Here is a 21,788-nt window from a genome sequence, read left to right on the forward strand (position 1 = left end):
ACGGCACCGGGCACACTTTACGGTGTGCTGAATTCGCTTAAAAGTGCTCGCACCTCCGTAAGGGTGCAAGCAATTTTAAGTGAATTCGGCCACGCCAAGGTTGCGAGATCAGCCTGAGCCAGGTGTCGTTGCCAGTGTTTAAATGCATGAAAACGGCACCCGAATAGCACCTCGCACCCTTTGGACCTAATGCAGCGTTACTTAAAGCCACTACTGCGCTTGATGCTATATAGTGTGTTTGATCTTCTCTCCGAGAAACATCACATTTATGCATACCATTGTAATGGGAAATGTCTGAATGACTGTCTGTGATATGGGGATTCATTTACTAGCAAAGCATCACTAGATTACACTGCACGGTGCCCCTCCCCCAGTGCCTTATCCTGTCCCCAGTACTTATCATAGGAATTCTGCTGTTGGTATTCCTGACCATATCCCCTCTATAGAGTGCAAGGAAAAGCTGGTGAAGATACTCTCATACAGTATATAACGCTCCTGAATGTATGTGTCATACCCAGACAGCTATTTTGATTTTTTAAATGTGTCCATTTAAAAACAAAGTTTTTCTTATGGTACCTTGGTGTCAGCCATTAGACATGGTGATTTGAATGCTTTGGGAGTTCTTACAGCACTGTTTAGAGAGATGTGCACAGGATTCCTTGGGACTACTGTGGGGACTGGCGAGATCAGGCACAGCTGTTCAGTGAATTGGGTCCGAAGTGCCATTCGGGTGCTTGTTTTCATGCTTTTAAACGCCGGCAATGGCACTCCGATTCAGGCCGGTCTCACACCCTTTACTGTGCCAAATTCCCTTAAAATTGCTTGCGCCCCTATGGAGGTGCAAACGCTTTTAAGCAAATTCAGGCTACCGTAATGTGCGCCCGGTTCTGTGAAGAATCGTGTTCGCGAATCATCCGCACCAAATAGGATCGACCCCAGTGAATGATGGATGTTCAGTGTTCATATAGGTGCAGGTATTTAATGTGCCAAGTATTTAAAATATTAAACCATGAATTGGTTAGTAGATGTAATACTCTGTCACATTTGTATCCGGGTGTGTGTTTATATGATTTCATAAGCCATCCCGTCATATTTCTTTCTTTCTACCTTGGCAATTATAGCATTGAAGTTGATGTCCACCATTATCACCACACCCTACCACCCGGATGTTAGTATATAATATAAATCCTGTGATGATAGGAAATAGAAGGTGCTACACGTACTGCATGTACTGCACTGTCATTATGTTTCCCTTAAACCCATGATTCATAATGAGCACAGTTGGCCAGATGCAGAGCTACAGGTAAATCTGACACTTTCCGGGCTCAGAACTAAATGCTCATCTCGGACCATATTTAGAGTCATCCACATCTATGAGACCGTACCGCCCATTCCATCCTCTGGTGCAAGTAATCTGCCCTATCCTTTGTGCAGGAGATCTGTCTGAAGTCAGACTGCTCTCTGACTACTCTTACCTCTGAAGGTTGCAGTGCCATGACTTGATAAAGTACAGTAATTGGTCTCCCACAACTTGCCAGACATAAAGTAACGATCCCTCGGTGCTCTGCATACTGGGAATCACCTGACTTGCTGTAGCTGGAGTGTAAAAGATGACTGAATGGAACAAAAGGCTGTTTTGTGTCTGACTCCATCAGCTGCCTCTATCAGGGCTTTGAAGATGTACAGTGCTTATTCTTTGTCCAGAGTTATAACTTGTTCCCTCACAGAGACCTGAAGCTGCTGGCAGGTGCTCACACACACGTATTATTCTTTGCTCCAATCCATAGATTGTAACTTAACCCATTCAATGGCTTTGTTGACATAGACGCGGTTATCTCTCCTCGTTTTGTCATTTGCTACCCAGTGTCTTGTATTCCTGTAACCTGCTAGATGAATGCTGCCCCTATTTATGGGCATTGTGGATATTCGCACGCTGTCTTGTGTGCGCTAGATCAGAGACAAGCCCTTTTAGATACTGTCTCATTCACCGCTCACAGCTGCTGTTCCAAGTCAGTCATTAAAAGGAAAGTGTAAGGTAGAGGGGACAGGTGCGAGGAGGCTGCAGAGCGCCGGCAGCCGTCCCAGTCTATCTGGCGTTTATTTGTCAATAAGAAAGTCTATTGTCGTGTTCTTGGCACTGCTGTGTAGAATTTAAGATACCACTTATCATTGCTTTTTCTTTCTGGCACCAGCAAATGCAAAGCTGCAACTTACTCTCCAATGTAAGAGCATCTACACATTCAATCATTTGCTTTGTTTAACCCCATTGTTGAAGACGACACCAAACTCCTTTATAGTCTGAGAGTATTTGTTGGGATTCCCAGCTACAGAATTGGGGTTTCCAGAGAGACCCGACTGTTACACAGCTAGCAAATTGGCTTTCTGTGTTAAACACTTTGCTTAACAGTTCTTTTGGAAACAATGCACGCTCTGTGTAGGTCTTGTTGCTGAGTAATGCTTAGGTGTTATCTGCCATATGTAAATAAGTATACCAGTATTGTGACCAATGAGTGGCACTGTTCTGTTGCTTTATGGAATTTTATCAAATTTGTAATCTCTGAAATATAAACTACAGGTCGCGTATCCCGTATCCGAATATCCGTTATCCGAATTATTCCGAAATACGGACATTCCAGAAAGTGAAAAAAAAAATTTTTTTGCTAAAAACTCACTGGGGACATTTGTAACAGCACTACTGAGGACATGATATGTAACTGCCACTATATATGTACAAGAAAATGATTGCTTGGCATTCAAATTCAGTGCTGAGATAGTACACACATTTTGTTTCACGTTTTGAAACCTTGTTTTTTGAACAAATAAAATATATTTGTGTGTATTTTATGTGGTAATAAAATATATTTGTGTGTATATTATGTGTTTATACAGCATAAATGCAAGATACTTCAAAATACATCATTGAAATATTAAAATATTCCGAAATACGGAATAATCCGTTATCCAAAATTCTCCTGGTCCCGAGCATTTTGGATACGGGATACTCAACCTGTATAATATATGAAGCGCAATATAAATTGTGCTTGGTGTTAGTTTAACAGTAACATTTAGTAGCTATTACCCCTCTATATCATTTCAGATTTTCTACTAAGGTTGAATAAGACATAATTCTCTGTCTGCTAAAAAAAAGTTCTGCAGAGTACTAGATCTTACTGGAGGGCTCCTTAATCTTACATATTTAGGGCCAGATTTGTTTAGGTTCCATACTACCATGAGGAAATAAAGTTGGTCGCCTCATACGTTTGCCCAGAATGATTCAATAACAAGGCCTTTTTCTTGCATGATATATCCACAGCTAAAGCACCTTGGGCGTTGATTCTGGTTGGTTTGCAAAACTCCTTTAATGGACAAAACCATGCTGCACAGCATGTGGGGCAGATATAACGGGTGCTGGATGGGGTCTCGACAGTCGGGATCCTGACTGTCAAAACACAGACAGCCGGGTTCCCGATGGTCATCGGCTATTTTCCCTCGTGGGGGTCCACGACAGCGCAGCGAGTGCAGCAAGGGGTTTGTTGCGCTCGCCATGCTGTCTGGGTCCGGCCAGTTGAGATCCCGACGTCGGGATAATGACTGTCGGGATCCCGACTGTCGGACCCCTATACCACACCCGATGTAACATGTGCATAGAGAGCTAGATTTGGGGGAGTTATTTGGTTTCTGTGCAGGGTCAATACTGGCTGCTTTATTTTTACACCTCTGTTGTATACATATCAGTTTGAACACACCCCACACAAATCTTACTCTCTCTGCACGTTGCATTGGCCCCACCTGCAGTGCACATAGTTTTGCCATTAAAGGAGGAGTTATACTTTTGTAGACCAACCAGACCCCGTATCCCTTAAACCATACCTCCCAGCTTTCAGTGGTGGCAGCCACATGCCCAAAATTTTGGGGATGTGGCCTTCAATTGCAGCACTCGTGTAAGGCCATGCCCCATTTTGCCGCCGATGCCCCTCTGACTGCGGTGAATAGACGCTGTTCATTCTATTCACCACTGCCCAGCGGGAGGCTGCGGGCGCTCCCAACTGCGTGTTCAGATAATGAGGGACATTAACGACGCACAGGAGCGCGCGTCGGTAGCAATATAGAGTGCACATACTAGACCAAGACCCTTTCTGAACGATCTCTTTCATAATATCTTCTAGTGTGTGTATAGGGCTTATCGCTGAATGGTTACAGTACCCACTCTCGGCAATATAATGTAAGGTTAAATTATATTGACACATACAAAATATATCTACATTGAGAGCCAGCCTACCTAAAGTCACCCCTAGGTGATGTATGTATATTTTACCTTTTCAGTAAGCAAATTGTTTACTAATCGACCCTGACTCTTTACCATAACTTGCAATTTTTGTGAGATTTAGCTAGCTGCAAAGCACTATGGGATCTGACTAGGACCCCATAAATTATAGACATATACAAGTAAAACTTTAGATTAGTGCTGCGCTTATTCTTGATAGATTCGGTGATTTGTAGTGTATGTTTAAACTAGCATGCTGGAAGTTTTATGGAGGACACAATGATAATTTTTAATTTTAAATCAAGTTTACTAAAAATGTTATTGGCATTTACAATAACAAAAATGAATAAACATTACACATATGACATTAATTCTATGCCTACAGAATTGCATATGTGCCATGCTCTGATTCACGCGCACTGGGCGTGTTTCTCAGATTGCGGCATTAATCTCCTGGTCTGTATGCGGTGGGGACCAATATCGTTCATCAATCTTCCTTCAGATTGGTGTAATACTCAGTCCTTAATGTCTATCGATGTCAGCTGTTTGCGGCATCCCACTGAACAGCTGATAAAGATGAGGATAATTTAAAGTAAGAAATTTTTCGGGTACTCCTTTGAACAGCCAACTTGTAATATTCAGTGCGGGTTTTCGGAGGAGAGGGGACCGGTGCAGCTTAGGGCGCCGGTGTCTCTCTCGTAGTCTGCGTGTAGTGGGGGGGCCGCATGAGTGTTCGTACACTCCGTGCGCCAACCGCCGCTGCTACTCAACAGCTACAGGGACTTGAGGTAGTAGAGATCGGTGTTTTGGGCAGCACCGCCGCCGTAGACACCGCCTCGTTTGCTCAGACCGGGATTCCTCCTGCCTCACTCGTCTCCTCCTGCCTCCTACTTACACTTTCTCTGCCATCCGGTCTTACTCGCGTCCACTGGATGTAGTAGTAGTTCTTTCGGGCTGTCTGGTGTGGGTGAGTTCTTTGCCCGATCATGTGCTTGTATGTCACCAACGCGTTTCAGCTTAATGGAGGTGTGTGCTTGGGGAGTGTACACTGAAGGGCGTAGAGACAGACAATTGACTGACAAGGACTACTAATCAATTCATCAAGAGCGCAAATACCGACACCTACATGGACCAACCAGAGACAAGCGCAGGGACCAAACAGCAGATTTAAACACGCTAATGCTCCCCAAGCACACACCTGGAAAAATTGCAAACTTGTCTCAAGTCCATTTTCTGGGGCTCTGGTGTTGTTTTTGACTATTACTGGCCTGAGCATGTGTGTTTCGAACTATGGCTGCCAAATTCATATTGAAGCTTGACAGTGTTTCATCCAGGGTTTTCCTGCTCGACTGATCGAAATAGTTTGGTGGTGTGGCTGAAAGGCTGTGAAAGATGAGTGGTCACCAGGCGCTCCTCTAAATATTGATATTGTTATAGTGTATGTTCTTAACTCGGAGGTCTCACCATATGTAGTTTCCTAAGACATATATATATATATTTATATAAATAAATGTACCGTAATATCTGGTCTACGCTAGTTGGTAGACCTATATCGTAATGGCAATCAGAGGTTACTGCTCCCCCTTTATTATATAGGTCTATGGTGAGACCTTTGGGTTAAGAAAATACACCATATATTTAGAGGAGCGCTTGGTGACCCCTTGGTACTTCTATGGTAAACAATTTGCTTTCATATGTTAAGGTGACATATTTAATCCAAAGGAGGACTGATTGGCAGCTCTAAAGCGCACTATATTTATTCTGTTTTATATTGTAAAAGATGAGTGCTTAATAGAGTATCTGGTTGATCTACGTTAAAGATATACACTTCACAGGTAAAAGGTAGACAATGCTTCAAGTCAACTAGTTCTAAAAAGTAGTGGACAACAACAGGATTTTTTTCAACTTTTTGATATTGACGACCTATATATGTCAATTTTGTCTACCGTCCATTTAGAGCAGGCCTGGCCAACCTGTGGCTCTCCAGATGTTGTCAAACTACAAATCCCATCATACCTTGCCACATTTTTGCTATAAGGGAGTGTTAAAACTTGTTGCAAGGTCTGCTGGGATTTGTAGTTTCACAACATCTGGAGAGCCACAGGTTGGCCTGTTCTGATTTAGAGTCATATAAATGTTCTGTTTTTCCTGTAAAACCACACCAAACAGTAACATGAAACCAATCAGCTCCTACGGATAATTGTATACAGTTAAATGTTACTTCAAAGCTGATTGTTTGTATAAACCACAGTTCAAAAAAGGACACATTAACTGATTGAGACACTGCTTAGCTTTACTGGTTTGTATATAAAACAGAAACACTCTGTGATAAGTGTGACGTACCTCCCTAGTCGATCCGTTAATAAGATCATGTGGCTCTTTTGGGTTAATTTGGGAACATCACATCAATGGAAGACAAAGATATACCTCTATCATTTACTGTATATTTGTACTCACGAAGAAGTCCTATAAGAGAAAGAAACGCGTAGGGTTGATATCATGTCTCCATCTTGTGAGAAATCTGCCATAAAGGTGTGGGTGGGGATTTCATGCCATCTCTCCTGTTACGGTTCAGGTTACTTAAACACTGTGTTTGAATGTTTTTGAGTACACATCCCTGCACATCCCTAGTTTTTATAGTCCTAGCTTTGTGCATTGGGGCACAGTCATTTTGGAATAGAACGGGACCTTCCCCAAACTGTTGCCACAAAGTTGGATGTATAGCATTCTTCAAAATGCATTAAGATTGCTCTTCACTGGAGATAAGGGGCCTAGCGCAAACCCTGAAAAAGTGCGCCGTGCCATTATCTGTCCTCCACACTTCAGAGGGGTCATAATCCAGTCAGGCAGGTAACTTTCTCCTGGGATCTGCCAAACCTAGATTTGCCTGTCTGACTGCCATCATTCCACAGAACACATTTCCACTGCTCCACAGTCCAGTGCCTGTGTACTTAACACCACAATGTCTGACGCTTGGCATCAGATTTGTTGATTTGAGGCTTGCTTGCAGCTGCTCGGCTGTGGAAATCGGGGTTAGAAAAAGTCATGATTAATAGCAAGGATCCTTCCTCTCAGACTGGATACACCTATTACTCCAATCTCCTGAACATACCTCTGGGCACAAGCTGTCTGGAGAAAAACTCCTAACCGAAAATAACTTGACTTAATACTTACTTTCTGGCACTAGGAGCTATTTCTTCTATTTTATGGGAACATATGCCACACACTGCTTTTAAGACCATCACTTACCATTTCTTAATTTGAGGAAACTTATCTCCTTCATTAAGATCTGAATAGATCCCGATTACCCCTGATAAAGTCCATTTTTGGACAAAACGCGTAGGGTCCCCTTTATGAATTGATGTCATTCAGGTGTTGGATCTGAAATCGGAATTTTAAGAAAAACTTATAATTTTACTTACCTGTTGAAAAATGGAATAAAATATATTTTTTTTATTTGTCTTAATTTTATTTATTATTCCAGAATGATATATTCCTGTTTTTCTGGTGAATAAATATAGCACACTTCTATACTCTTCTTTCTTTTATCTATCTATCTACCTGCTCCTCTATTAACAGCGAGGTTCCATAGGAGTGCTGCCATTTTAATAGCGCATATGTGTGTACAAAAGGTGACACTCCACGGACTTGGCCCATACGTTTTTGCAATGGTTTGGTCATTTTTAATGACTCATTGTAAGACAGCTAATATTCTTGGTGCTTGATGGAGGGTTATGAAACCTGAAATGTAAAAGGTTATGCTCTAAGTCAGGCCTTCCCAACCACGGTCCTCAAGGCACACCAACAGTGCACGTTTTAGTGATATCCAGGCTTCAGCACAGATGGTTTAATCAAAATAACTGAGGTACTAATTAAGTCACCTGTGCTCAAGCCTGGATATCACTAAAACCTGCACTGTTGGTGTGCCTTGAGGACCGTGGTTGGGAATGCCTGGTGTGTTTTATTAATCCTGGTTCAAGTCTGTTGAGTACCACCTTTTGTTAATACAATATCTAAATAATTAAAATTGCGGCCAATGCTTGTGAACACTTGCTCCTTATTTCTTTTTTTTTCATAATAGTTTTTATTAATTCAGTACAAAAGTAACATAATGTGCCTCACATGAGGCCTCACCATGAAATGTCAAAGTCAAACAGACAACGGAAGGCACAAGCAAGCCAATGTAACACAAACAAAAAAATGTACTGATAAATTTACTAAATTAGTGAATAGGGAAACATGGAAAACATAAGACATAGGAGCACAAAGGACAGACACACGGAGGGACGAACAAGTGTGTGGGGGGGAGGGGGGTTAAGGGAAGAGAGTGAGCCCGGGGTATTAGAGTATTCAACCATGTCCCATAAATTGTCTTACTCAGTGGATAATATCTGGGTAGAGTCGGTTTGACAGGATATTCCGAGCGGAAGATTGTTTTTCTCTCTGTAGGTACACCACTTAAGCCACTTGAGATGTATAGAGTTGGCGGAAGAGGAGTACATGCAATCAGTCGTTTCGAATAGATAGTGTTTATGGATTTTACCTATGATGTGATGTATATCAGGGGTCTCCGGGGATTTCCAGTACTGGCCAATCGCTGCTTTAGTAGCTATTAGGATCTGGCCTAGCAAATAGCGATCGTGTTCTGGAATGGAGGGGGAGAAATGAAACAGGGCCAAGACAGGGTCCATAGAGAAAGGGGTACCTATAGCCTCATTCAAAAGGGCAAACACTTCCTCCCATAGTGGCCGTAATTTTGGGCAATCCCAGAAAATGTGCAAAAGAGACCCAACACTTCCGCATCTCCTCCAACAAAGATTGGAGACCGACGGCCAAATGGTATGCAGTCGACGAGGAGTAAAATAGGCTCTATGATACAGCTTATAAAACATTTCCGAATGGCTTAAGCATTTAGAAATCCTAAAGCAGGAGAGCGTGATACAATCCCAGTCTTCCCTAGTAAGAGTTCTACCCAAGTCAGACTCCCATCTGGTTTGTGATATTAATTTATCCGGCTGTAGTCTACTGATCAGTTCAGCATACCATCTCGAGATACCTCCTTTGTTATTCTGTGAGGTCAGAATCATTGTCAGTCTTTTAGGAAAGGAGAGTGATACTCCAGACTTACCAGTACATGAAGTCAACCAGTGCCTTAACTGTAGGTACTTGTAAAAATCATGTCTTGGGATATTGAATTTCTCTGAGATTTCTGTGAATGACATAAGACCACCAGCCGGACAAATGTCTCTAAGTGTGGATATGCCATTGTTTACCCAGTTATCCAATTTCATATTGGGAATTAGAGATGCAATAGTTACCATGGCCAGGTCTGGGTTGGGCAGGGAGGCCTCTGAGTCTTTAACTATTGAGTCATACCAGATTGTTAGGGTGTCCCTTATTGCTGCGCCTGGTCCTATCCATAAGGGAATCTCCCTCCTAGGCAACCAGAATAGCTCTGACAAGCGGACTCTAGGTAAGAAGGACTGTTCCAAAGAGACCCAAGTTTTTACTTTGCCTGTTGCAAACCAGTCTCTTGCTTGATTCAGCAGGCATGCTGAAAAGTACACCCATAGGTCTGGGTAAGCTACCCCACCCAGCTGTTTGGGTAGGATAAGTACCTTCTTAGCTATGCGGGGCCTAGATCCCTTCCAGATATACCTGGCAAATAGTTTATTAAAGTCAGAAAAGAACGATTTAGGAGGAATTCTAGGTATTGCCCTAAACAAATACAATATTTTCGGGAGCAGCACCATCTTGGCTGCTGCGATGCGGCCCAGCCACGAGATTTCATGGAGGCTCCATTCTCCTATCACTTTTTCCATCGCCCCCAGTAGAGGCTTGTAGTTGCAAAGAAAAACATCGGCGGACCTAGCTATATGGATACCTAAATATTTAATTGAGGATAGTTGCCAGGCATATCGGTATTGATCTTTCAATCTCCTAACTCTCTCTAGAGGGATGTTAATGGGAAGAGCTTCTGTCTTGGCGGTGTTTAACTTGTAATATGAAACCCTAGAGTATGTAGCCAGAACTTTATGGAGTTCACTTAAAGAGGCCTCTGGATTAACTAAGCACAATAAAACATCATCTGCAAATAAACTAATTTTATGGTTCATCCCCCCCAATTTGGGTCCCTCTATGAGGGTGGAGCTCCGGATTTTCTCCGCTAACGGCTCCATTGCTAAGGCGAATATGAGGGGCGAAAGGGGACAACCTTGTCTAGTGCCATTTGTTATATTAAACGAATCGGATAAACAACCATTATTAAACACCCTCGCAGACGGGAAAGAGTAAAGTGCAAAAATGGAGTCCAAAAATCTGCCGGAGAGACCGAATTTAAGAAGCACACTTTTAAGGAAACCCCAATGTAATCTGTCGAATGCTTTCTCAGCATCCAGGGAAAGAATTAACAGAGGGGTCTTCCTAAATTCGCAGCTCTCTACAATATTATATACTCTCCGGGTATTGTCCGGAGCCTGCCTACCTGGAACAAAACCGACTTGGTCAGCTGCTATAAGTGATGGCAAGAGGGGGCCTAATCTATTTGTTATGAGTTTTGCATATAATTTAAGGTCTGTATTCAAAAGGGCTATTGGCCTAAAGTTTTGGACAGCTGTGGGGGGCTTGCCCGGTTTGGGTATAGTGATAACCCGTGCCTCTAGCATCTCTTTGGGAAAGCTACCTGTCTCTGAGGCCTTATTAAATACTGTAAGGAGAATGGGCGCTAGAATAGATTTAAAATGTTTATAAAAATTAGAAGGGTACCCGTCCGGGCCTGGAGCCTTATCTCTAGGCAGAGAATCAATAGCTGCTTCTACCTCCGCTAAACTCCACGGGGAACATAGAGCATCAGCTGTGCCAGGCTCCAAGCTCGGAAGGGAGATATCAGCCAAAAAGTTCTCAATCTCCGAGGCAGAGGGCTGGGGGGTCTCGGTGTCAAGTTTCAAGTTGTAAAGCCCAGAGTAATATTCAGCAAAAGTATTAGCTATTTCAAATGGGTCAGAGATTTTTATTCCGGCTGCATTATAAACACCATGGATTCTAGCTTTAGCTTGGCGGCCCCTAAGTTTCCTAGCCAGAAGGCGACCCGCCTTGTTGCCTAACACATAAAACTTCTGGTTTAATTTAAAAAGATTCCTCGAGACTGATCTAAGGGAACAAGCATTCAGTTTTCCCCGAGCGTTAAGGAGAGAGTTAAGGATTTGTGTATTTCCCGGATTAGATTTATGCTCCTCCTCTAGCCTGATCACTTCAGACTCACATTGCCTAGCTTCTGCATTTTGAGCTCTTTTAATTCTAGAAGCGACTTGAATGGCTGACCCTCTAATTACTGCTTTTAATGTGCACCAATGGTTAAAGGTACTAGTGTCCCCCGGGTCATTGGCGGCCAAGTAATCCAGTAAAGCGGTCTTAATAGATTTACAAGCTTCTGGGTTATTCAAAGTATGGAGACCCAGCCGCCAGGGGCTCGGGGAGACTCTGCGGGAGTTCGCCACATATTTAATCAGTAGGGGGGAGTGATCGGACCACGTCATTGGTAAGATGCGGGCCTTGATAATAGACTGTAGAGTCCACTTGTCAGTTAAGATTAAGTCTATTCTAGAGTATGTGCGATGGGGGTTAGAGAAGAAAGTGTAGTCTCGCACCGATGGATTTCTGGCTCTCCAAGCATCAAATAATCCATATTCCCCTAAAAGATTACGAAACCCTAAAGATTGGGAGGAAGGGGAGGCAGACTGGGAGCGACCACCCACAGGGTGAGATTTATCAATTTTAGCATCAATCACCATATTAAAATCACCCATTATAATAACAGAACCTCTGGCGTGTTGCTTAACTAAGGCACAAAGCTTCCTGCAAAACTTAAGTTGCCCTGAGTTAGGGGCATAACATGAGACCAACGTTACAGTAGAATCTTCCAATTTGCCAGTCAAAATTAAGTATCTACCTTCCGGATCTACAATCTGGGACTCGACAGTAAGGGGGATTTTAGCGGATACTAGTATAGCCACACCCGCCTTTTTAAGAGGCCCATTCGCCATATAGCACTGTGGGAATCTGTTGTCAAAGAATTTGGGTGGCGCAGTTTTAATAAAGTGCGTCTCCTGTAATGCTACAATATCTGCTTTCATTTTAAAGAAAGAAGTTAAGGCAAGCCTCCGTTTCTGGGGGGAGTTCAGCCCCTTAGCATTTAGGGAAATTAGATTCACCATGGAGCAGACCGGAAGGTAGATAAAGACTCAGCGCATAATGAGTAACCCGGGGTAGGGTGGAGGGTAGGGAAACGAGAGGGAAGACACCAAACACATGGGCGGGGAACACAAAGACATGACAGAACGGCTCTATACAGAGTCGAAGTGAAGCGCCCAGAACGAGGCGCCACACCAGGCATTCTAGGGGGGGTAGTGGCAGCCCACCCCACGGTGTCGATGCACCAACATAACAGAGATCATATATTAGTAACATGTGAGACAAAGTAGAAACAGTCAAGATAAGCATTCAGGCAAGTACGTTAAGGCCTAGAAGGCCAAGCCAGGGGCATAGGCAGTGGTACTCTAGACATGCCACTGCTGATCAGGAGCGTCTACAGAAATGTCCAGAGACCACTGTGCTGTGGGTAAACTCCCAAATAGGGCACCAGCATGTCGCATATCAACACTTGCTTCCTATAAGTCACTAGTATAGACAGGCCTAGAGAGCAAGCTAAGTGCAACATGAGAGCCTAGATATCAGGCTAAAACTTGAAAGAAGACCGAATCTCGTAACATAAAACAAATAGTACGCAAGGCGCTGCAAATCTCTCACTTCTCCACCACCGACCAGTCCTGCTGGAGTCGGTGTTCAGGAGAGGGGGAGGATGGAGACTCCAACAATTTCCACTTCTGAAGCAGTTTCATTCCTTCATCAACCTCAGATACGGCAACCGTGGAGCCCTCTCTGGAAATGAGTAGCTTTGTGGGGAATCCCCATCTGTACAAGATATTGGCTTTACGGAGCACACTTGTTATTGGGTGGAAAGAGCGACGCTTAGTGAGCGTGTCTCTGGAAAGGTCACCGAAGAGTTGTAAGGAGCCCAGAGCTTCAGCGGTGTCAGAGGAGGGCCTAGCAGCTTTTAAGAGGGCTTCTTTTATATGGAAGAAATGGACGCGCATCAAAACGTCTCTAGGGGCATCCTCGGGGGCCCCCCTGGATTTGGGTAGTCTGTGAATTCTGTCAAGAAGGAGGTCTGAGCTAGCAGCCGAAGGGAGGAGTTTCCTGAAGACGTCCATAGTGAAGTCATGGAGACTGCTGTTGGACACATTCTCGGGGACTCCTCTTAGTTTCAGGTTATTCCGTCGAGATCTGTCCTCCAAGTCGCTGACTTTGTCTCGCAGAGCCGCCACTTCATTCTCCAGGGCCGCATGGGCATCTATAAGTGTGTTGTGAGAGCCGACCACCTCACACATTTTGGTCTCTAGGGAGTGTGTGCGGTCGCCCAAATCGTCAATTGACCTTTGACACGCTTGGAATGAAGTCCGGAATTCTGCCGTCATGTCTTCTTTAAACTGGTAAAGAAGCTGCTTTAGGGTTCCTACTGTCAGAGCGGCAGTGTCCTCAGTCCCCGGGGTCTCCAAAGGATTTGTAAGGGAAGAACAGGAGGAGGCACCAGTACTCAGGGGCTGAGGGCTGACCGTAGAAGATTCAGCGATTGAAGGTCCCTGATTCGTCGCGCGACGCGGTGACGGTTTGAAGAAGGGCACCTGTGAGACAGTCTTTGGCATTTTACTCTTCTTGGGTGGCATAACTTGATAACAGTGGGACTCAGATGGGGAGAGTACCGCTCCTGTGTGCAGTGAAAACTATAGTATCCAAGTGAGTCCTCCGCTGGAAGCTGTTATATAAGGAAGGCCTTGCCGTATTTAAGTAGACACCGTGGGGTGGTACGGATTAGGGGGCTAGCATAGTGGGTATATCCCTGCAGCCATTGTCATAGTTTAATGGATCTGCAGCAGATTGACAGGCAGAGAAAAGGGACAGGAGCCTGCAGTGTGAAACAATTTAAAGGACCTCTGACCAGCCTGTCAGCAATACTTTGAGGCATATACAGTACTGCAGTGGGACAGGAGCCTGCAGTGTGAAACAATTTAAAGGTCCTCAGACCAACCTGTCAGTACTACTTTGAGGCATATACTGCAGTGGCCTTCTCCCACAGCTCTCCCAGGGGTATAGCAGACGATCAGATGCCACATCCAATATGGCCGCCGCTCTTTGTTGCGCTATTTGGCTGGGGATAGAGGCACTTTAATGGGGCTAGGGGCCCTGTGTGGGTGAGGTGGGTAGCGCCCACTCCGCAGGTGGTCCGGGTGGGCTCCCTGGGTGAAATAGGGGGTGGTAGGAGGCGCAGCTCCGGCGTCTCCGGATACCAAGATGGCCGCCGTCCGGGGAGACGGAGGCCTAGGCAGCTCCTACCTTCAATATGGGGCTGGTACAGGCTCTCGCAGGGGTCCGGCGGCACCAGGGGACCACACGGAGGGTCACCAGATACGCGATGCCGCCTCCAGGGTTGTATCGCCGCACTTCTCTGAGCGGGAGCTCAGCGGCGGTCCAGGCGGCAACTCGAGGTCCCGGCTTCTGGATGTGTTAGGCCGCAGTCCGCAGGGACCCGAAAACGGGACCCCCGCCTCCGCAGCGCTTCCCAGCAGGCTCTCCAGAGGTGAGAGGGAGCCCACCTCTAACGAATAGGGACACAGGGACGGGTAGAGTAGGTTTTAGGGGTGCTTTTTAGTCTCCCCAGTCGGAGCTCCGTTGACAAGCAGCTTCTCTCTCTCTGTCAGGCCACGCCCTACTTGCTCCTTATTTCTATATTATGTGTTTGGGTAGATGCCACTGGTTTTTGAATTATATTCCTGGTATTCACTGGTGAGTACTACCAGGAATGGCTCAGTGCTACTCAGCAAGGGGATAGACCCCTCTTAGTGTCCTGGGGGACGAGGAATATTGCTGTGTAGGCTGAGTCTTTACTCAATGGTACAAGAAACACCTCTTGTTACTCATCCAATTTTCATAAATAATAATAATACCAATAACATACATTTACCCTTTAGTAAATCTATTGCAAGGAGTTTCTTATAGCCCTTTTCCACTAGCCTAAATATCCTGGGTTTTTGCCCAGTATTTTAGGCAGGTGGAAACGCTTCCTGTAGAAATAACCCAGGTCGTGAGACCCGGCATTTCTACCCAGGTAGCGACCAGGGTTGAACACGGGTTCAACCTGTGTCACTGAGTAGTGTAAACGGGTAACCAGGGTCGATGCGACACGGGTTCCGTTCACTACAATGCTCTCATCTCCCCGACCCCACCTCCCGATGACGTCACCCGCCCGGCATTATGCCGGGTGGGGACACTAGTGTGAATGGGTTTGCAAGCCGAGTCGCACCCAGGTTGTAGCCGGGTACAAACTAGTCAACTAGTCCTTAGCAGGAAAGATGTTAGAAGTGACTATTAGAGTCTCACAGATCTGTTTTGAATTTTTGCTTTCTTCTCTATCTGGCATGGCCCACAATATTTTAGAATGAGGACTCCTGGGATTAGCGTACAGTTATTTGCTCAACTGTAATAGAAAACGTTGCATGTTTTGTCTTGAAAAAGTATTTACAGTTGTGCTCATAAGTTTACATACCCTAGCAGAATTTGTGATTTTCGGGCCATTTGTCAAAGAATATGTACCTCTCATCATTGGCCTTGCTGACTCCTCTCCGAATGTAATGTTTGTGGTTGTAGCCAAAAAGTTACATTTTGGTCTCATCACTCCAAATGACTTTGGCCCTTATTCAGATCTGATTGCAGTACAAATTTGTTCTCAAAATGGGCAAAACCATGTGCACTGCAGTGGGGGCACATGTAACATGTATAGAGAGTTAAAGTTGTGCGAGTTATTTTGTTTCTGTGCATGGTAAATACTAGCTGCATTATTTTTACACTGCAATTTAGATTTCAGTTTCAACACACCCCACCCAAATGTAACTCTCTGTGCACATGTTACATCAGCCCCACCTGTAGTTCACATGGTTTTTGCCCATTTTGAGAACAAATTTGTACTGCGATCAGATCTGAATAAGGGCCTTTGTTGCAGAAGTTTTGAGGTTTGTCTCTGTGCTGTTTGGAGTATTGTAAGTGGGGATGCTTTGTGGCATTTGCATAGTAATGGCTTTCTTGTGGCGACTCGACTATGCAGCCCATATTTCTTCAAATGCCTCCTTACTGTGCATTTTGAAACAACCACACCACTTTTTTCACAGAGTCCTGTATTTCAGCTGAAGATATTTGTGTATTTTTCTTTGCATCCCAAACAATTTTCCTGTGGCTACCTGAACGTGATTTGGTTTCTACAGAATTCCTCATTTCCACTTCTTTTTTCCAAAAAGTTTTTATTAAGGGTCAGCACATCAGACATATTACATAAAGAGCCAGAGACTTTGAAACATCAAATATCTGTACAGTGAGGGCTTTGATAGTCCGACAATGTATAATACATGTAAATCGATATTAAAGGATATTAAAGTTGTACTGTCTCTGTGAGTTTCCTTGGTTAATATTGTGACAGAAAGTTATAACAGAAACAGAGTGTCATATCAGCTTGGTATTCGTTGATGTATGCTCTACATAACAAAATTCCATAGTAAGATATGGTGTGTACCAAAAGGTGCCAAAATGTCTTGATATTATAGCATGAAACATGAGTATTTTTATATTTAACTTAAACTATAACTAGAGTAGTTAACAATGCTAAACAAAATGAAAGATAACATATCACCCTCAATCCACATCCGTGAGCCATCGATCCATCCATAGAAAATCCATCCAATATAGGTTAGACAAAATATAGGGAATGGTGTGGTGATTGTTTAAAGGGAGATAGGATCATTATTATCTAGTAGTTGGTAAGAATACCATGTAGTATGTTGGAAACAGTTACGTATTGCTATTTTAGTTTGGGGGGGTAGAGTTTGTATAAATTTTTCCCAACATCGGAAGAGGGAAGGTGTCAGTTTTTCCTTGTGTAAGGTAGTCTCGAGCCAATCTATGCTGAATAGAAATAAGAGTCTCGTCGTAGCCATGTCGACATTGGGAGCAGTAGTATGAATCCATTGCTGCAGTACAGCTTTTCTACCCTCTGCAGATAGGATCATCACCAGCTTCTTAGTATATTTGGGAATTTGGGGTTGATCAGCCAAGCATCCAAAGAGTGCCCAAGAGATGGTACATTGGAAAGAAATGTTTAGTGTTGTTGTGCCATAAGAGCAAAGGTCCTTCCAGAATTTCTGGATGTGTTGGCATCCCCAGAAGCAATGCAGGATATCAGCATTTACTGTAGAGCATTTAGGGCATTTAGAATCTGTTGAAAGACCCATGATATGTTGTTTTTTGGGCGACAGGTATGCTCTATGGAGCATCTTATATGCCATTTCTTGATATGTACTTGCCGGTATTAATTTCAAATTAAGTTGAAAAGAATTCATGATTGCCTCTGGGCAGTATGATGGGATTTGGGTTGACCACTTGACTATTTCTGGGATCTCTGTTTCTGGATCGAGTTTTGTGCGAATACGGGAGTAGATAATAGAAGTGGAATATAGTGTGGTGCGATGTAGGGAGTCAAGGGGATTTGTGAGGTCTTGAGTGTGCAGCTTAGATAGTATAGAGCGAAGATAGTGGGATGCTTGAAAATATGCAAATCTATGCCTAGGCTGTAGATTATACTTCCGTGAAGCCTCTGCAAACTTGAGTGGGTTGTTGGAGCTATCCACTAGATTTCGCAGAGTTACAATCCCTGCACGTTTCTATTCTATAAAGGGGGATTGAGCCGATCCCTGTTGAAAGTCTAAATTACCTACCAGAGGTAGGAATAGGGAGTAGTGATGCTGGAGTTTTAAAGATTTTCGAATCATCTGCCAAGCCCGCACAGTCGAAAGTATGAGTACGTTGTCTTTCATTAGAGATTTCAGGAGAGAAGGTTTAGCATGTAAAAGATATGGTAGAGAATAGGGGAGGCATAGTTGAGAGTCTAGTGTCACATCTGTGTAAATACTAGATGCCTTAATCCAGTCCAGGGCATAACGCGCGAGACAGGCTAAGTTATATTGTGTGATATTGGGTAAATTAGTACCTCCTCTAGAAGGTGTTTGTGTCATTTTCCTATAGCTAATTCTTGGGCGTTTTCTATGCCAGATAAAACGTGTAATAGCAGTTCGTAGGGATGCCAAATCTGGTTTGGTTATTAGAAGTGGGGTCATTTGTAAGACATAGAGCAATTTGGGAAAGCTTGCCATCTTGACCAAATTGCAGCAGCCCAACAAATTTAATGGTAAATCCTGCCAAAGAGTGAGTTCTGTTTGTATTTTATGTAATGCTGGAGTGATATTGTGAGAGTATAGGTCTCAAGGGTGTGGGGTGAGACCTATACCAAGAAAAGTAATGTTAGTTGTAGCCCATTTGAAGGGGAAAAAGGTGTGTATATGTGATTTCACTCTGTCAAATATGGCCAAAGCTTCTGATTTGTCAAAGTTAATTGTGAAGCCGGCGAAAGAGGAAAAGCTGTTAATAGTGGATATTAATGTGGGAATGTCACGATTTAGGTTGGACAGAAAGACCAGTAGGTCATCCGCAAAAGCTATGACTCTTAGTTCTCTGTTGCCTACCAATATTTCTGCTGTTGGGTGATCACTCTGAGAAAGGGTTCTAGTGCTAGATTAAAAAGTAGCGGGGAGAGTGGGCATCCTTGTCTCGTTCCTCTCTCCAGTTGGAAAGAAGATGAAAGCATATTATTGACTAATACTTGTGCAGTGGGGGTATTGTATAGGGTTGAAATAAGTCTGCAGAATGCGTTTCCGAAGCCTTGATATTGCAGTACTCTGGTCAGGTGGGGCCAGGCTACCTTATCAAATGCTTTTTCTGCGTCTAAATTAATAATAATATTGTTTTCTTCATGGTGAGAGTATGTATGTGAAATTGCCGCAATGGCTACTCGAATCCCCTGCACTGACTGTCTCCCTTTGGTAAAGCCCAGCTGTGCAGGCGAAATCAAGTTTGTCAGGCATCGCTGCAATCTATTAGCCATGAGTTTGGTCAATATCTTGAGATCTTGGTTTGGGAGCGAGATGGGACGATATGAATTTGTAAATGAAGGGTCCTTACCAGGCTTTGCAATTACAATAATTTTTGCTTCATTAAATCTAATAGGTCAGTGGTTCCCAAACTGTGTGCCGTGGCTCCCTGGTGTGCCTCGGGACACTTGCAGGGGTGCCACGGGTTGATGGACCAGTACCAAATCATATTATTCATGATCATTATTTATGGACAAAACCAGTGCTGGTGGCTGCCAATCATAAAATATGTGTACACACAGAAGCAAATCATGCACTTTAAACACATAACTGACCCTAAGAAGCACATATAAACACAATCTACTTAATTTTATATATAGTTTTTTGGGCCTAGGGGTGCCGTGGAAAAATTCTAAACTCTAGGGTGCCGTGATTCAAAAAAGATTGGGAACCCCTGTAATAGGTGTTATCCCCGTAGAGAGGATGTGATTATATAGATTGGTCAATGTGGGTACTAGTTCTGTACTGAGCATTTTATAGAACTCTGGGCCAAAGCCATCAGGGCCAGGACTTTTGCCATTGGGAAGCGATTTGATAGTAGTTGTGAGTTCCATCTCAGTTATTGGGCTATCTACAAATTGTTTTTCTTCTTGTGTTAGTGTAATATCTGGGCGCCCGATTTTTACATTGCATTGCATCGCATCGCATCGCATGCAATATAGTGGCATACAATTCATGCGATGCAATTTTTAATTGTAAAGACCCAATTTTTAATTGTATAGTCACCCATGGGTGATTTCATACCCCCACTATCCAACTACGCATGGAATTGATTTTATATGGTGTGGCGAGCGGACGCAGAATACATGTAAAGTAATGTAACTAACCATGAGTGAAAGAAAGGTTTGTGAGTTATCATTCATATTCTCTGACAAATGGCCAGAAAATCACAAATTCTGCTAGGGTATGTAAACTTATGAGCACAACTGTATATGATTAACTAGAAAAGCAGAAAGTTTTATAGAACGCTTGTACCGTAGGGTACACTTGGGAAAGGCTTGTTGGAATTTTATGATACCCTGTTACATAGAACTATAACTATTTGCTCTTTCTTCTTCCAGATAGCAGCGAGTGCCTTGCTGGGGACTGTAGCATTATAGCTGGAGGCAACCTGTCTGGCTGGCACCCGGACTCGGCAGCGGTTTTGTGGAGGAGGATTTTGGGAATACTAGGAGATGTGAACAATATTCAGTCCACCAAAATTCATGCCAAGGTTTTTTGCTATCTCTATGATCTGTGGTACAAGCTAGCAAAGGTATGACTTCTATTACTGTCCTATTGGTGGTTCCGGTATAAATGGTAGACCATGTCTAGGTTAACAATCACTAATGGTTGACATTGAGTAGGTCAAAACCTAAAAATGTTCAACACTCTAGGTCGACAGTGATATGGTCGTCACGTGGAACGGTCAAACGGTTTTTCATGTTTTCCGTTGTTTATGTCGACATGGACAACGTATAAGTGTACCGCGTCCCCTTGCATCGCTCTCCGCGCTCATCATGCTAAGGCACTAGTGCCTCGCTGTGCTCCGCACACTAATTTATTTCCCCTCCATGTCCATGGGGATAGTAAAGTATGAGAACGTTGGTAAAAAACATTAAACACATGCGTCAACCTTTTCACATGTTGACCTTTTGCTTGTGTCAACTTTCTGCTAATGTTGACTTAGATTATGTAGCTCATTTTTAGGTGTAAACCTACTCGCTGTTGACCTAGTGATTGTCGACTGGATACCCTGTTTATATGGCTATTTTATTACTTTGTCATTAATCATTTATAGTGGTATGTTCAATCCTTAACGTCATACAAATACAGTATGCAGTTGGTATATGTCCAACATCAGGAGTGACCCTGTCAATATGGTAGTCCTTAGTATGATTGTGTATTCTATGCTGGCCATACACTAGACCAGCTTTCATCCAATCATCCAACTAGTTATTTGTAATTCATCTGATTTCTCTCTTCCAAAATATATAAATGACACTGTGGGCGAAATTTCATGGATGAAAGATTCAAAAAGTGAGAGATTTGGTAGAAAATTTCCAGTTTTTTTAAAGCAGCAATCATCTACACCAGTGGTTCCCAACCTTTTTTCTCTCCCGTACCCCTTGATTAAGCTTTTCATTTATAAGTACCCCCTCCTCTCAATTTGAACTATCAACAGTACTTACAAGTGGAGTGGAAGTGAGCGGTATGTGTGTCCTTATATTAAGGAGTAGCTGAGGAGTAGTGTGTGGTCAGGAATTGAGTCCCTCTGTGTCTGGCTGCTGGCTGTGTACTGTCTCCGGGGTTCCTGCTAACGCCTGTAAGATTAATGCCACTGCTTCCTCCACCTGTGGCAGCGCAGGTAGCTCCCAGTGGGTCCGTCTCCATGGCAATGG

At 43.6% G+C, this 21,788-nt stretch overlaps 1 protein-coding gene across 3 annotated transcripts in view; it reads left to right on the forward strand.

Moving 5' to 3' along the window:
* RALGAPA2 (Ral GTPase activating protein catalytic subunit alpha 2) overlaps positions 1–21,788 on the forward strand; it is a 323,658-nt gene that overhangs the window by 108,578 nt on the left and 193,292 nt on the right. For all 3 annotated transcript variants that reach the window (XM_083175921.1, XM_083175922.1, XM_083175923.1), the window contains one exon: positions 20,469–20,662. In XM_083175921.1, the coding sequence (XP_083032047.1) occupies positions 20,469–20,662 (194 nt within the window). The remainder of the gene's footprint in view (positions 1–20,468; positions 20,663–21,788) is intronic.

The sequence above is a fragment of the Crinia signifera genome, chromosome 3, assembly GCF_055691185.1.
Source record: "Crinia signifera chromosome 3, ASM5569118v1, whole genome shotgun sequence".
Classification (NCBI taxonomy): domain Eukaryota; kingdom Metazoa; phylum Chordata; class Amphibia; order Anura; family Myobatrachidae; genus Crinia; species Crinia signifera.